This window comes from Engraulis encrasicolus, chromosome 8 (assembly GCF_034702125.1).
Source record: "Engraulis encrasicolus isolate BLACKSEA-1 chromosome 8, IST_EnEncr_1.0, whole genome shotgun sequence".
Classification (NCBI taxonomy): domain Eukaryota; kingdom Metazoa; phylum Chordata; class Actinopteri; order Clupeiformes; family Engraulidae; genus Engraulis; species Engraulis encrasicolus.
The window spans coordinates 48,447,015-48,462,052 of NC_085864.1; the positions used below are offsets into that span (position 1 = coordinate 48,447,015).

Consider the following 15,038-nt stretch of genomic DNA (forward strand, 5'->3'; position numbering starts at 1 on the left):
GCTGACGTTGACTTTGAGATGATGGAGCTGAAGGGGATGGGGAAGGGGAGGGATGGGACGAGGGATAGGCGAGAATGTTCTTTTCTCGCGTTGGTCTTTTGTTATTTTGTTTACTCAAGCACAAACATGTTAATAACTATCACAGTCTTTGAAAAATTAACATCTGTGTTTTCACAGAGCAACGGTAGGAGATCATAACACACGTAATTTAGGAGCAGTCAGAATAGTAAGCTGGAACGTCAAGGGCATGAATAGTCCGGTAAAAAGAGGTAAAATTTATGCGCATTTAAAATCACTCAAAGCTGATATATGTTTCCTTCAGGAAACACATATAAAGAAAACTGCAGCCAGGATTTTAAGGTTACAGTGGGCAACACAAATATATCAATCCAATTTTTCAGTCAAAGCGAGGGGAGTTGCTATCCTTATACACAAACGAACCATGTTCCAACATGAGCAAACAATTACTGACCAAAACGGGAGATATTTGATTGTTAGAGGATTACTAAATCAAATGCCAGTAACACTAATTAATGTGTATGGGCCTAACTTTGATGACCCAGGGTTTTTTCAAACCCTCTTCAGGGCTATACCAAACCTTTCTGACTCTAAGGTGGTCATGGCTGGAGATTTTAACTCAGTGGTGGACCCCCTGGTCGACAGACAACGACCACAGTTACAGAAATCCAAAAGTAGCACCACGCTTAACAGCCTAATGAAAGGTTACAATCTTGTGGATATCTGGCGACTGCTGAATCCCTCAAAAAAGGATTTCTCTTTTTTCTCATCAGTACACAAAACCTACTCAAGAATAGATTTTTTCCTCTTGGACTTCAATTTAATCTCTTCAGTTTCTGGTTCTAGCTACCATAATATTGTGATATCTGATCACTCCCCGGTATCATTAGACCTTCAACTGAACCATGAAGAGGTAAAATACAGCTGGCGACTAAATAACTCCCTTTTAAAGGACAAAAAATTCTGCAAATATATAACAGAGAAAATTTCTTTTTACCTCAATACAAATGACAGGGGTGATGTAAATGATTCTACACTGTGGGAGACCCTGAAAGCGGTTATCAGAGGGGATATAATATCATATGAAACTTCTGAAAGAAAGCGCACTAAAAAAAGGTTAGCAGACATACAAGAAAGACTTACTGAGTTGGAGAACAGCTACAAGGTATCTAATACTAATACAGAATTGTTAAACGAAATTGTGGCGCTAAGATATGAGTATAATGACCTACTCTCAAAAGATGTTATTAAGTTGCTGACACACATGAAGCAGAAGCACTTTGAACTAGGGGAAAAGCCACATAACTTACTTTCCAGGCAATTAAAGCAAATGCAATCATCAAGGGCTATTTATCAAATTAAAAGCAGCTCAGGCCATACACTAACCCACCCTAAGATGATAAACGACAGATTCAGGGAATTCTACTCAGAAGTATATAAATCGCAAGGCAACATAGATAAAGAAAAAATGAAAGCATTTTTTGCCAGAATACAGTTGCCACAACTCAGTGAAGAGGCGATTGAAGTACTAGATGCAGACCTTACCCTAACTGAACTTAACTCTGCCATCTCATCATTTGCAACTAATAAAGCCCCAGGGCCAGATGGCTTTAGTATGGACTTTTTTAAGAAGTTTAAACCAGATTTGACGCCTTTACTAATGCGCATGTTTAACCACTCTAAGGAAACTGCTGTGCTTCCACCCACGTTATACAATGCTAGTATAGCAGTTATCCCAAAGCCTGGACGTGATCCCCTATTGGCTTCCTCATACCGTCCAATCTCACTGCTGCCTGCAGAAACCAAGATACTGGGTAAGATTCTTGCAGATAGACTGAAAAAGTTTATTTGTGATATTGTGCATTCTGATCAGACTGGCTTTATGCCAGGGAGGCAACTACACTTTAATCTGCGCCGCCTCTTCAATATTATGTACAGTAAACACACCACAGAGGCAGCCATCATCTCATTGGATGCGCAGCGTGCGTTTGATCAAATGGGCTGGCCTTACATGCAAGAGGCTTTGGAACAATTTGGGTTTGGAACTGCGTTCAGGCAATGGATAGAGATAATCTACGCTCAACCATCAGCTTCTGTTATAACCAACCAGACGGCCTCTATTCCATTCCCTATACACAGGGGAACCCGACAGGGATGCCCCCTGTCACCATTTCTTTTTGCCATTCTCATAGAACCGCTAGCTATCAGTATTAGACATGATGCCAACATAGCCCCAATAGTTGTCAATGGAACCAAACACCACCTTTCCCTATATGCAGATGACATGCTTTTATATGTCTCTATGCCACAAATGTCAATCCCACCACTTCTACAATTAATAGAGGGTTTTGGGTCTTTCTCTGGATTTACTATAAACCTTGATAAGAGTGAACTGATGCCAATCTCAGATAAATACAATGAAGAGTTTTTTGAAAGTATTCCCCTCAAAAAAGCCTATACTAGTTTTATTTACCTGGGTATTACTGTTACGAAAAACCCAAATGATCTAATGAAAACCAACTGGCAGAAGCGAATCGATAAACTTAAACAAAACATAGATTTCTGGAAATCTCTCCCTATCTCTTTAGTTGGGAGGGTAAATGCAATTAAAATGGTTGTGTTGCCTCAATTCCTTTTCTTTTTCCAAGGTATACCATTTTATATTCCTCAATCATATTTCAAGCAGCTTGATTCAATAATAACACCCTTTATATGGAGCTATAAAACAGTACGCATAGCAAAAAAGCATCTGTGCAAACCCAAACGTGAAGGAGGCTTTGGGCTTCCCTTTTTCAAACTTTATCACTGGGCCGCTACACTCTCTACTATTGCTTGGTGGAAAAGCGGGCCTCAAGACAGCATAGAAGGTTGCCCAGCTTGGTTGACACTAGAGCGTGCTTTATGCAATGGCACCTCACTCCTTGCCCTGCTGAACAGCCCTACCAAATGCAACAAAACATTATTCACCGGGAGTTCCATCATTGCAGACACCTTGAAAATATGGAGTCACATTAAACGATACATAAAAGCACCCAGCACTTATTTAGACAGCCCAATATGCAATAACCATGCATTCGCCCCTGGCAAAACGGATGCAGTATTTGCAACATGGCTTGAGAAGGGAATAAGTGACTTGAACTCATTGTATATAGATGGCATTTTTGCCTCTTTTGCTCAGCTTCAAAGCTTGTATAACATTCCAGCGTCTAATCTCTTTAGATACTTTCAAATACGTGAATTCACAAAGAAACACATTCCCAGTTTCCACATCAAACCCTGCCATGAAACCCTAAACATGATAAACAGATTCAACCCCCTTGATAAAGGGGCAGTCTCATATTTCTATCACTCCCTACTAGAGATGACTCCCAAGGATTCCTCTGCCCATAGACAAGCATGGGCTACTGAGTTAAATGAAGAGATAGGAGAAGTGTTTTGGGAACAATGCTTAGAAAATATAAATGATTGCTCAGTTAATGTTAGACATAACCTGATACAATTCAAGACATTGCATCGTTTGTATTATTGTAAAACCAAAATTCACAAGTTTGACCCATCAACATCACCACTTTGTAACAGATGTAAAATTACTGATGGGACACTTGCCCATACTCTCTGGTCTTGCATTAAGTTGTCATCTTACTGGTATGATATTTTTCAATGCTTTTCTAAAGCCTTCAAGAAGACATTTAAACCAGACCCACTGGTTGCCATCTTGGGAGGGACAGGGGCTCTTCTTTTGGCTAATACATTTGAGGCTCAAGCTGTGTCTTTAGGAATGGTTGTGGCAAAGAAAATGATCTTGCAGATGTGGAAAAGTGACTTTGCACCAAGCTACGAAATGTGGCTAAGGGAAATGGGGAATGTGTTGAGCCTGGAGAAGATCAGGTATCACAACATGGACAAAATGAAGTACTATCACAAGATTTGGGATCCTCTATTGTCCTACATAAGAGGAGAAGACTGACTCCTGTATTGCAAGACCCGAATGCCTCCTATGCACTGTATTGTAATACCATTTCAAAGACTCTGATAAATGTTTGTCAATATGTGCTTTGTTCTGTGTATAGCAAAAAAAAATATATATATATTAAAAAAAAAAAAAGGTAACGTTTGTGAATGGGCAGCATGGATTCTGGAAACGAACTACCAAAAATATTACACAGGGCACCCTTAAGTCTTAAAATGCTGTATGTAGGCTACGTAGTGTTGACTGTATGGGATATGAGTTGTAAGCAGCAGCAGACGTCATAAATGCTGTAGGGAATCATTGAGATAGTATTTCTGTATATTTCCCTGACTTTTACTAAATGTTTCATTATGACATGATCCTACATAAAGACTTGAATCAAAATAAATCAAAGGTCAAAGACACGCAACAGTGATTTTAATAGGGTTGGGAATTGTCAACAACCTCACGATACAACGTAGGCCTATCACAATACACGGGTCACAATAAGCATTGCGATACAGTAGGCTACATGCAATACGCTATGCATGGCATCTTTCTTATGCAGGGGTAGCAATAGGATGCCAGAGTGCACTGCAGCGTAAATTAATGCTGCCTTTGAACTCATCAACAGTGTTAAACTGCTAGCTAATACGTATCACGATACACTGGTCATGAGACCATCATTTATCTGAAGAGGTTCAATACAATATATTCTCATGACTTTTTCTTTGCACACCCCTAGTTTTTAACAGAGCATCACGGTTTAACACACACACCCTAAATCTACCATCTGGTCAAGGCAATGCCACACTTACCTTTTCTTTCACACCTTACCAATTTCTGACCTACAGTCTGTTTTTTCCAACTCACAGTTTAATCTCCAGAAAATGTTTGATTTCAGTCATCATAATCTACACCAAAAAGCCTATAAGCTTTTTTGGCATTGAGGTAGGCCTATTGGAGTTCTAATGTGACTCACAGAATTCAACAGGGCCTACATCTCTGGTACAACACCATGAACCTAAAATTATCTACAGCATACTTTACAACCGAGTAGATTTCATTATGAAGATAGAACATGTGAAATTGTACAATGTGAACACGTAGTGAACTATATAATTTGAGCATTTTTAAAATACATTTGTGCACACATGACAATAGCATGAATAAGGTGTATAACACTATAAAGGGGGTATGTGAATCTTTTCAACCAGGTTAACGCACAGGAAACCGTGCTGTCAGTGAAAAATATGATTCTTTTTTAGATATTTTTCCAGATTCTGTTACCTCTGGACTTCTAAAATTGTGTTATGTTGCAAAAGGTGATCATGGAGTTGCAGCACCACAAAATGTGTTGCGTGTAATGTAGATTCAAGATTCAAGATTCAAGAATTTATTGTCATTGTCAAAAAGGCAACAAAATTGTGTTTGGGGTACAATACTTAGTAGTAGCAGGTTTCCAAGTAAAGTGCAAAACGAGGTAAAAGTGACACCAGTGCTTGACCCCCCCAGCCCCCCCATCCCACTTAAAGTGCAGCAGAGATTAAGTGCATAATACGACACCCCCCCTCTCTCAAACATGCACGCGCGTACGCACGCACGCACGCACGCACGCACGCACACACACACACACACACACACACACACACACACACACACACACACACACACACACACACACACACACACACACACACACACACACACACACACACACACAGAATGTCCAAAGGATAGATGGATAACATTTAAGACCGTAATGTTCCTCAGCAGTCCTGCAAATTCAAAAGTCTAATGGCCTGGTGGTAAACGCTCTTGGCCAGTCTTTCGGTGCGGCTCTGAAGGGACCTGTACCTTCTACCTGAGGGTAGCTGTTGGAACAGATGGTAGGCAGGATGGTGGCTGTCACGCAGGATGTTATGCACTCTCCGTAGACAGCGTGTGGTGTAGATGGTACTAATCTCTGGGAGAGGCATTCCAGTGATTTTCCCTGCTGTTTTCACCACACGCTGGAGTGCCTGCTGATCTGCTTTGGAGGAGCTGGAGAACCACACTAGGAACCCATAGGTCAGAACACTGCTGATGGCACAGTTGTAAAAGTTCACCAGCAGTGGTCTGGGGATGTGGTAGCTCCTAAGCTTCCTCAGGTAGAAAAGGCGCTGCTGGGCCTTCCCAACAGCAGAGGCGATGTGGGTGCCCCAAGACAGGTCCTCCGCCAGGGTCACTCCCAGGAATTTAAAAGTCCTGACTCTCTCCACCTCCTCTGACCCGATGGAGAGGGGTTTGTGATGCTTCGGCTGTTTCTTTCTAAAGTCCACAATCATTTCCTTGGTCTTTTTGGTGTTAAGAGCAAGGTTGTTGCTGTCACACCATGAGGCTAGATGTTGCACCTCTGCCCTGTAATCCCCCTCGTCGCTGTTGGTGATGAGGCCAAGGACGGTGGTGTCGTCCGCGAACTTGACGATAGAGATGGGATTTATGGCTCTTTTTCGGGATCCGGATCTTAGTGGCTCGTTCCTTTCAAAGAGCCGTTCAAAAAACTGGCTCTTTTGGCTCTTTTTTAAATTATTTATTCAGTGTTAAGAATGTAATATTTTGACTCCTCCTCAAGGTAATGTTGTCCAAACAACAACTGATTATTCTCCTGCTTCTAAAGACCGTTTTTGCCTCTCTTTGAGGCAAACAATTGTGTTTTTTCCCAAATTTAATTACTCTGGTCGAGGTCACATGCTTAAAATGAATGAAAAATGAACGAAATAACGGTCGAGTGGCTCCCCCAGCTGTGATCCGGTTCCCATCGTTCACTTCAGGGAGCCGTTCAAAAGAACCGGCTCGTTCATGAACGACACACCTCTCTACTTGACGATCAGATTGGAGGGAGAGGAGGCAGAGCAGTCATGTGTGAACAGGGTGTAGAGCAGAGGGCTTAACACGCACCCCTGGGGCGCGCCGGTGTTAATGGACAGAGTGGAGGAGATGTTGTTGCCAACTCTGACCCTCTGCGTACGGTTGGTGAGAAAGTCCACAGTCCAGTTGCACAGGGTGGTGTTGAGACCCAGTTGGTGGAGTTTATGGCGGAGGTTGTAGGGCCGGATGGTGTTGAATGCTGAACTGTAGTCCACAAAGAGGAGGCGAGCGTAGGTGTTTTTGTGCTCCAGATGTTCCAGCAGTATGCTTTGAAATATGGGTAGCAGCCATCTTGTAGCCCAATAAGTGAGAAATTAGTGTGGATTTGTATGGAAATATAAAGTCCCAACCATTACAAGAGGGCTGGAGACATCAGAGGGATGGCTGAAATGCATGTTCATATACATTTGCAGCATCCACATTCCCCGCAAAAAGTTTATCTAGGCCCAGGAGGGTATATTGTATGTTCTACAAAATACAGTTGAGAAATGTGATATTGCAGCAGCTGAACATATCCTGAAAGAGTTCATATACTTTTCAGCATTTGTACCAAAGCTACCTACTTCATAATTCACTCACAATTTTCACAAACCATTTTCACTTATTTCTATATATGTTTTTCGAAACTTTTTCAAAGCAGACCCCCACCACCAACCACACATTGTAATTGCCAAACCGAGCTTTCTTTTATATGGCTTACACAGTAGGATTCAATCAATCACCACATCAGCCAAAAGACATGGGTAGATGACGGATAGGCAGCAAAAAACATTTTTTTCACAAAACATTGTTTATGAGGGAAAAAAGTATATGTCTACGTAGTGCAGCAATTAATCTTTCAAAAAATCCAAGTGGTCACAATGTTGGTCTATTCATTGATTATTTATTTACGTTGATAAAGCAATTTGCTGAAAATATGTCCTTTGGTGTGACGTTAAGAAACAAATATATTAAGTAATGTAGAAATGGCTTGATGGAGTTTTATGAACATTGTTATACTCTTCATATTTATTGCAATTTTTTTAAAGTCTTAATTTAATGAGAAATTACCATTTAAGTATTTTTTTCCCCATTAGAAGTGAGATTATTAGAAACCCTCGAGGAAAAACAGGGATATCTTTCTTTTAAATGTTCAAAATTGTCCGAATTTATACTAACTTTTCAGGGACGATAATTTGTTCTTCCCTAATGCAATATTCAGTGTTTATCAAACATATTGTTTAGCTCAAACAAATATTTGAGCGTTTAAAACATGTCACACCGTAGGACATTCATGTCACGCTAAAGGACAGAAATGCAAAACTGAGCCAGAAACAAATATATCAACATGATTATTTTGTCTTTTGATCATAATATAATGTTGTAGTCAATATGGACCTACACTTTACACTTATGTCTTTGAATCGTCGATTATCAGCCTATCGTAACTCTTAATGACAGCCATGCGGTCATTGAATGTAACCTGCAGAGCTCATAAGGCTCATACTGAAGGGTGACCTTGGCATGACCATCACACTTTTGTAGGTATGCTATGACTGTCACACCATTGAACCTGTAGTGTGTAGTGGCCAGTGCCTGTTTGGTATCTCAAGCTGGACAGCACATTTATGCTGTATATTGAGCTCTCCACAGCATACTTTATTAATCTATACTCCTCTATATACTCTCTCACTGATCTTTCCTTCACTGTTACCGTTATATTTTATGGTTTCAAAGCACCATTTTATATCATTTGACAGTATCTAAAATCAACAGCAAATATTCATCAACAATGCATCAAAGTATAAATTCCAAAGGCCAATAAAGGAATAAGTAATTTGAATACACAATATTTATCTAGTCAAACAACAAAACAAAACAAATATTTACTACCAGTTGTTTTAAAAGCTATTTCTCAAATATCTAGTCCCTTGGTGTGACCTGTTTGTCCTTTGGTGTGATACTCCAAAGTGTCACACCATAGGACTTTTACCATCACACCATAGGACTTTTACCATCACACCATAGGACTTTTGAGCTTTTGAGTTAATTTAAAGCCATGTTGTTGCCAACTGAAATACAATTTCACCTTTAGTAAGATGCATTTTCATACATCTACATAAGAAAAAAATATGAAAAATATACACTATTGTCAAAATGTATTTTATGGCTGTCACACCAAAGGACTACAAAACTAATACATCTTGTGGTAGCAAAACATAATTGATTGACTGAAGAACTCTGAGAGAAAAATCTAAAATCCACCCTTGCCATTGGCTTCTTAAGGGTCTAAAGTCACAATTTATGTACCGCTGGAGCTTCAACAATAGATAATTATCCACAGAATTAACCAAAAAAAATGATCACACCACAGGACATTATTTTCTGCGACAAAGTTTCACAAGTCCATACGGTCTCAGAAAAACAGGGAAAAAATTAAGCATTGCCACTTGCTAAAATAGACACCTTGAAAAACATGCCAGGGTTGTTAAGACAAATGACTGAGCTTTGATTATTTATTTAAAAATGTTTTAATATGGAGAACCAGGCTTGCCTCAGTCACACCATAGGACAAATGTGACATTTGACTCAAAATTAAGTATACTTATTTAAGCTCTGGATTTATTACACATTACTTTTTCACAACAACGACATTGGTTTAATCATTTAAAGCATTGACAATTTTGAAAGCATGAATTTACTTAATTTTAAGAGCCTGCGACAGCAAAATTTACACGTCACGTCATCTACCCACATATGTCTCACAGTGAAGAGGCACCACCAACAAAGCCTAAATGAACGACCTTCAATCCACAAAGATCAACAATTCTGAAAACACAATAAGCATGTTTAAGACATTTTAGTCTTGTATTTTTTATTTGTATTTTTATTAATTTGGGGGTTTATGTGTCCAGGAAGGTATCATTTGGGATATTGTATGTCATGTACATCAACCAGAGAATTTGACAGAGACGATAGCCAACATAGACCACAAACAGCCTGTCAAACCAAGCATACACGCTGGTGGTAACCCCTTATCACATACCCACTGTTATAACTATATAGCCACCAATATGGTAATGATCAAGTCTTACACGGTTACTTCAGGTTATCTGAAATCTCATTGCAATGTTGTTTGATGTAGTTTAGTGTTTTCGGCCTGTCGGCAGGCCCATCTGCAGTATGAAGCCACGTGTAACACGGCGCACTGTCTGTCCAGTAAGGTGTGTCCCTCAGCAGTTCCCATACCCCAATGACGTCACGGGACTCAGGTAGCCGCTCAGTGGCTAATCCGTAATTGGTGGCTATGCCATTGTTTTTATAAAACCAGATGAATTGGACCGGCTCATTGGAGCCTTTCCGGTGTGCGGGTATTCGCTGATGATGCCCGGTGCCTTTGCTACGGGTGCAGCAAGGAGCCAGAGTTTCCGTGGCGTCTAACCCCAGTGGCTTCCCCTCCCTGTTGTTGAGACACCTCAGAGTACGTCGAGGGTCTGTCTCTGTGGGCAGACTGCTTGCGGCAGCTGCTCACCGCTGTTTTGCCCATAGCCAAAATATTTTAGCCTTTCTGTTTTTGTTTGTTTGTTTGATTTTCTTTTACCTGTCCGCAGCCAACCCCGTTCTTGAACATTACTGTTTTTATCTCAGCGGCACAGAGTTTTTAACTGTTGACTTAAATTGTATTAATAAAGAAAAGATTGTTATTCCTTTAAACAAAGGTACGTCTCTTGTGCATTCTATCCGAACCTGTTGTGCCTTATTGGTTGAAATCAAAATATATTCTGGGGTGGCAGTCCCCCAGTGGCGTAGTCGTGCAATTACAAGTATCAGTTTGATGGTTATTATTTTAGGAAAACTAACATCTAAAGGTCCACCTTACTACATTTGGCCTATAGTCGGCAGAGATAGATGTATCAAAGAGACGTGTCCTTTTTTTAGCTTTGAGTTTATTTTGATTTTTTTGAAAGGCTGGTTGTAATTAGGGGCAAAACAGCGGTGGGCACGGCGGGGGGCCCCAATCTCCACAACGACCCACCGTCGTGGGGTGCCTGTGCCTGTGAGTGGTGTCCGTCCCCGCTGAAGATGGAGGAAGACTGGGAGGGACTGTTGGAGCTGAAGGACATGGCAAGGCGGCAGGGGGAACAGATCCGTCTCCTGTCGCAGTGGGTGGAGCTGCTGCAGCGGCCTCAAGCAGGGTCGCCTGGGAGCCCCAAGGTGTGTTGGCGGTGCCGGCAGCCCGGCCACCTGGCCAGGAACTGTGATGGGCAACGAGTCCCTGCTTCGCCGCGGCCCTCGCCGGTAGCCCAATCGGGGCGCAATGGGAGGCCCTCCCCTCGTCGGCCAGCAGGAGATCTGCCGTCCCCTGGACTGAGTAGTGGCCGTGCCAGCGGAGCGCTGCCGAACTCAAGGGACATGTCCATGCCTCTCCAACCTCCAACCTGGGTCCTCTTACACTGTGTGTGTGTATGCTTGTGTGTGTGTATGATGATGCTGTTCAATTTTCTTGGTGCATTGTAGGGTGTGTGTGCGATGGGGTGACTGTGTGCCTGTCTGCCTGTAGGTGCGCGACTGCCCGTGCGCACGATTGTGGGGGAGCATGCCTGCCTGCCTGCCTGCCTGACTGTGAGGGTGCTAGTGTGTGAGTGTGCCTGCTTATTGTAGTATGTGCATGATTGTGTGGTTCAGGTCACAGTAGGCCTATGCCATGCCTGTACAAATGCCTGCTTGCTTGACTGCGTGTGCGTGCCTGATGGTGAGTTTGCCTGCGGGTACACCGGTGCTGGGATCGTGTATCGTCGGGACGACGATTCAAAAAGCCGGGGAAAAATGTAACAGGGCGCACTGTCTGTCCAGTAAGGTGTGTCCCTCAGCAGTTCCCATACCCCAATGACGTCACGGGACTCAGGTAGCCGCTCAGTGGCTAATCCGTAATTGGTGGCTATGCCATTGTTTTTATAAAACCAGATGAATTAGACCGGCTCATTGGAGCCTTCCCGGTGTGCGGGTATTCGCTGATGATGCCCGGTGCCTTTGCTACGGGTGCAGCAAGGAGCCAGAGTTTCCGTGGCGTCTAACCCCAGTGGCTTCCCCTCCCTCTCAGTGTTGTTGAGACACCTCAGAGTACGTCGAGGGTCTGTCTCTGTGGGCAGACTGCTTGCGGCAGCTGCTCACCGCTGTTTTGCCCATAGCCAAAATATTTTAGCCTTTCTGTTTTTGTTTGTTTGTTTGATTTTCTTTTACCTGTCCGCAGCCAACCCCGTTCTTGAACATTACTGTTTTTATCTCAGCGGCACAGAGTTTTTAACTGTTGACTTAAATTGTATTAATAAAGAAAAGATTGTTATTCCTTTAAACAAAGGTACGTCTCTTGTGCATTCTATCCGAACCTGTTGTGCCTTATTGGTTGAAATCAAAATATATTCTGGGGTGGCAGTCCCCAAGTGGCGTAGTCGTGCAATTACAAGTATCAGTTTGATGGTTATTATTTTAGGAAAACTAACATCTAAAGGTCCACCTTACTACACACGCAAGGAACATAAGTCAGGACATGGACAAAGATGACGTTGACAAAGATAAATATATTGAGATGGGAAAGAATACATAAATGATTTAAGTTGACATTAAAGGGACACTGTGCAGGAAATGGTCAAAAAGGGTACTGCAACTATGCTGCTCATTGAAACTGGGCTGCCACTTGCCAAATTTGATCTTTACATGAAAGTTTTCTAGGTAATAAACAAATATTTTCTAGTATGGTTCAAGTAGAGTCATTTTTTGCAGCTAAAAATGGCTATTCTTGGAAATTCAAAATGGCGGACCATGGAGAAGATCCCCCTTTTCATGTATGAAAAGTGCAATTTTCCCAGTCATAATGAATACTTGTAATTTGATGGTGGTGGTAAGTTTTCATGAAAAAGGTAACATTAGTGAATGGGCAGCATGAATTCTGGAAATAAACAACTAAAAATCTCACACAGTGTCCCTTTAAACACACTGACATGGGTCTATTAAAAGTGTTTTAGGACACGATTCCTACAATGCTCTGAAGGTGATTCTTAGTATGTGAAGCGTATGGACCAATATAATGACCTTAGCACAGAGAAAAGAGCTGCAATATTTTGGACAATTTTATTTCCACATACTTTGGCTGCTTATTATCATTGTGTAACCCCTAGGTCAGCAAATAAAATTGTCCAAAATATTGCAGCTCTTTTCTCTGTGCTAAGGTCATTATATTGGTCCATACGCTTCACATACTAAGAATCACCTTCAGAGCATTGTAGGAATCGTGTCCTAAAACACTTTTCATAGACCAATGTCATGAAACATTGCCATAGCCAAAAATGGGATTGAATGTCACGGAAATGAAGAGATGTACATCAGACAGATAAAAATAGACCATGAAGAAAAAACAAAGCAAATATAAAACAGATATCAGCTCATTCAACCCCATGGTTGGCAAGCCATGTCGGTAGGTTTCCTGGCGTTTCCTGTGTTTTGAAGCTTTGAAGGGGGAATGTGATGTGCGTTGATACAGTGCATGTGGGAGGACTTTCCAGAGTTTGGGGCCACCCTTACTAAGTGACCCATTAGCCGGGATGCAAAGGTTTGCAAAGGGGGTGGAGGGATGAGCATGGCTGGGTTGTACGGGTATGGAGACTTTGGAGTTATGTGACTGCTAGTTGTGCTGGAATGTGAAGCTATTCAGGAGAAATTTTGAGCTAATTTTGTGGTTCAGTACAAATGTAGACGATGATGGGTGTGTGACAGGGAGATAGATTGGGTAAGGTTGAGAATATGAATTTTTGTCTTATCCTGAGATTTTGACTGTGCACTGACAAAATATTTTAACCTAATTGTGAGTTTGTATCCAGGTCTTGCTAGTCAAGGGAGATTCTGGACGTGTGTTGTGGTTGAAATCCAGGAATCCATGAAAACCAGGAATACAATGTAACTGTAGATTGGTGGCTGCTTTGCTGAGATGTTGAGCTAAATGTGATTACATTTACTCCAATTATTATAATTGAATTGCTTTTATCAGTATATTTAATAATAATTTATATATAAACAAAACTTTTAGTTGTGTACATCTAGACTCATAGGTCTGAGTGTTGCATAAAATCAGAATAAGAGGGAAAATGAAATGCACACTATAACAATTTGCCAGAAACGAAAGGTAAAATGTGTAGATTCCGCTCAGCATTTTCTCAATTTTCCATACCCTACCTCTCCTGGACCCCAATGTGTTAGAAGATGATGGCAGGTGCCATGTATGAGAGTGCCTGTTGAACAATATTCAATAAAGGAAATTCATGAGAGGTCATTCATTTTAAATAAACTAAGTCGTTTTTGCACACAAAACATTTGAAATACCTATGACAACCTCTGCCTAAAAACTGTACATCTCATACAGAAGTGTCTGAGTAGAGTGGGAGTGGGAAGGGTGTCTTTTTTAAAAAAAGAACCTTATCGTTATGTCCCTCACCCCATCGTAATTAATTTAGGTCAAAGATCATTTACATTTTTGGTCTCTATTTTTTCATCCGGTCATAACCGGTATAAACCATATCAGAGCGGTGTAGCTGTAGGTGATGTCGTTTAATATTTATTATTATTTTTGTGTGTGAGAGAAAGAAAGAGAGCGCGATAGGAGGGGTAGCCCCTCTGTAAACAATCTCAAAGTTCATTCACCCGGTCACATAGAGAATGCATAGAAGTCACCTAGCGTATAGCCTGGGAAAGGGGGAATGGGGTGAACCAGTAGCTCCTCAAACACAAACATTACATATCCAAAACAAAACCCTCACGTGGCAGAGAGGTCTGGCCTAGTAGAGAGACTGAGTCTAGCTGCTGGTTGATTCATCCTAGAAAGAATAAGATGACTCTATCTAAAATATTTTGGTCTTGACCTTTGATCAAACCCCTCGTGTCCAGACAAAACCCTCACGTGATGGCATGCCCTAGTAGAGAGTACTGTGTCTAGTAGGCCTAGGCCTAACTGGTTGATTCTTCCTATAGAAAGAGGATGAAGATGAGGAAGATGAGTCATATCTAAACTATTTAGGACTTTGATCTTATTTTGGACTTTGATTTGATCTGATGATTCATGATGAATCACCGTGGACTTTGACCTGATGACTCATTGTTTACTTAGTAAAAAAAAAGGTGTACTATATATTCT

At 41.4% G+C, this 15,038-nt stretch overlaps 1 protein-coding gene across 1 annotated transcript in view; it reads left to right on the plus strand.

Moving 5' to 3' along the window:
• Positions 1 to 10,939: 10,939 nt before the first annotated feature.
• LOC134453938 (NTPase KAP family P-loop domain-containing protein 1-like) overlaps positions 10,940 to 15,038 on the plus strand; it is a 17,866-nt gene continuing 13,767 nt past the window's right edge. The window contains exon 1 of the mRNA XM_063204684.1: positions 10,940 to 11,312. Within this exon, the coding sequence (XP_063060754.1) occupies positions 10,940 to 11,312 (373 nt within the window). The remainder of the gene's footprint in view (positions 11,313 to 15,038) is intronic.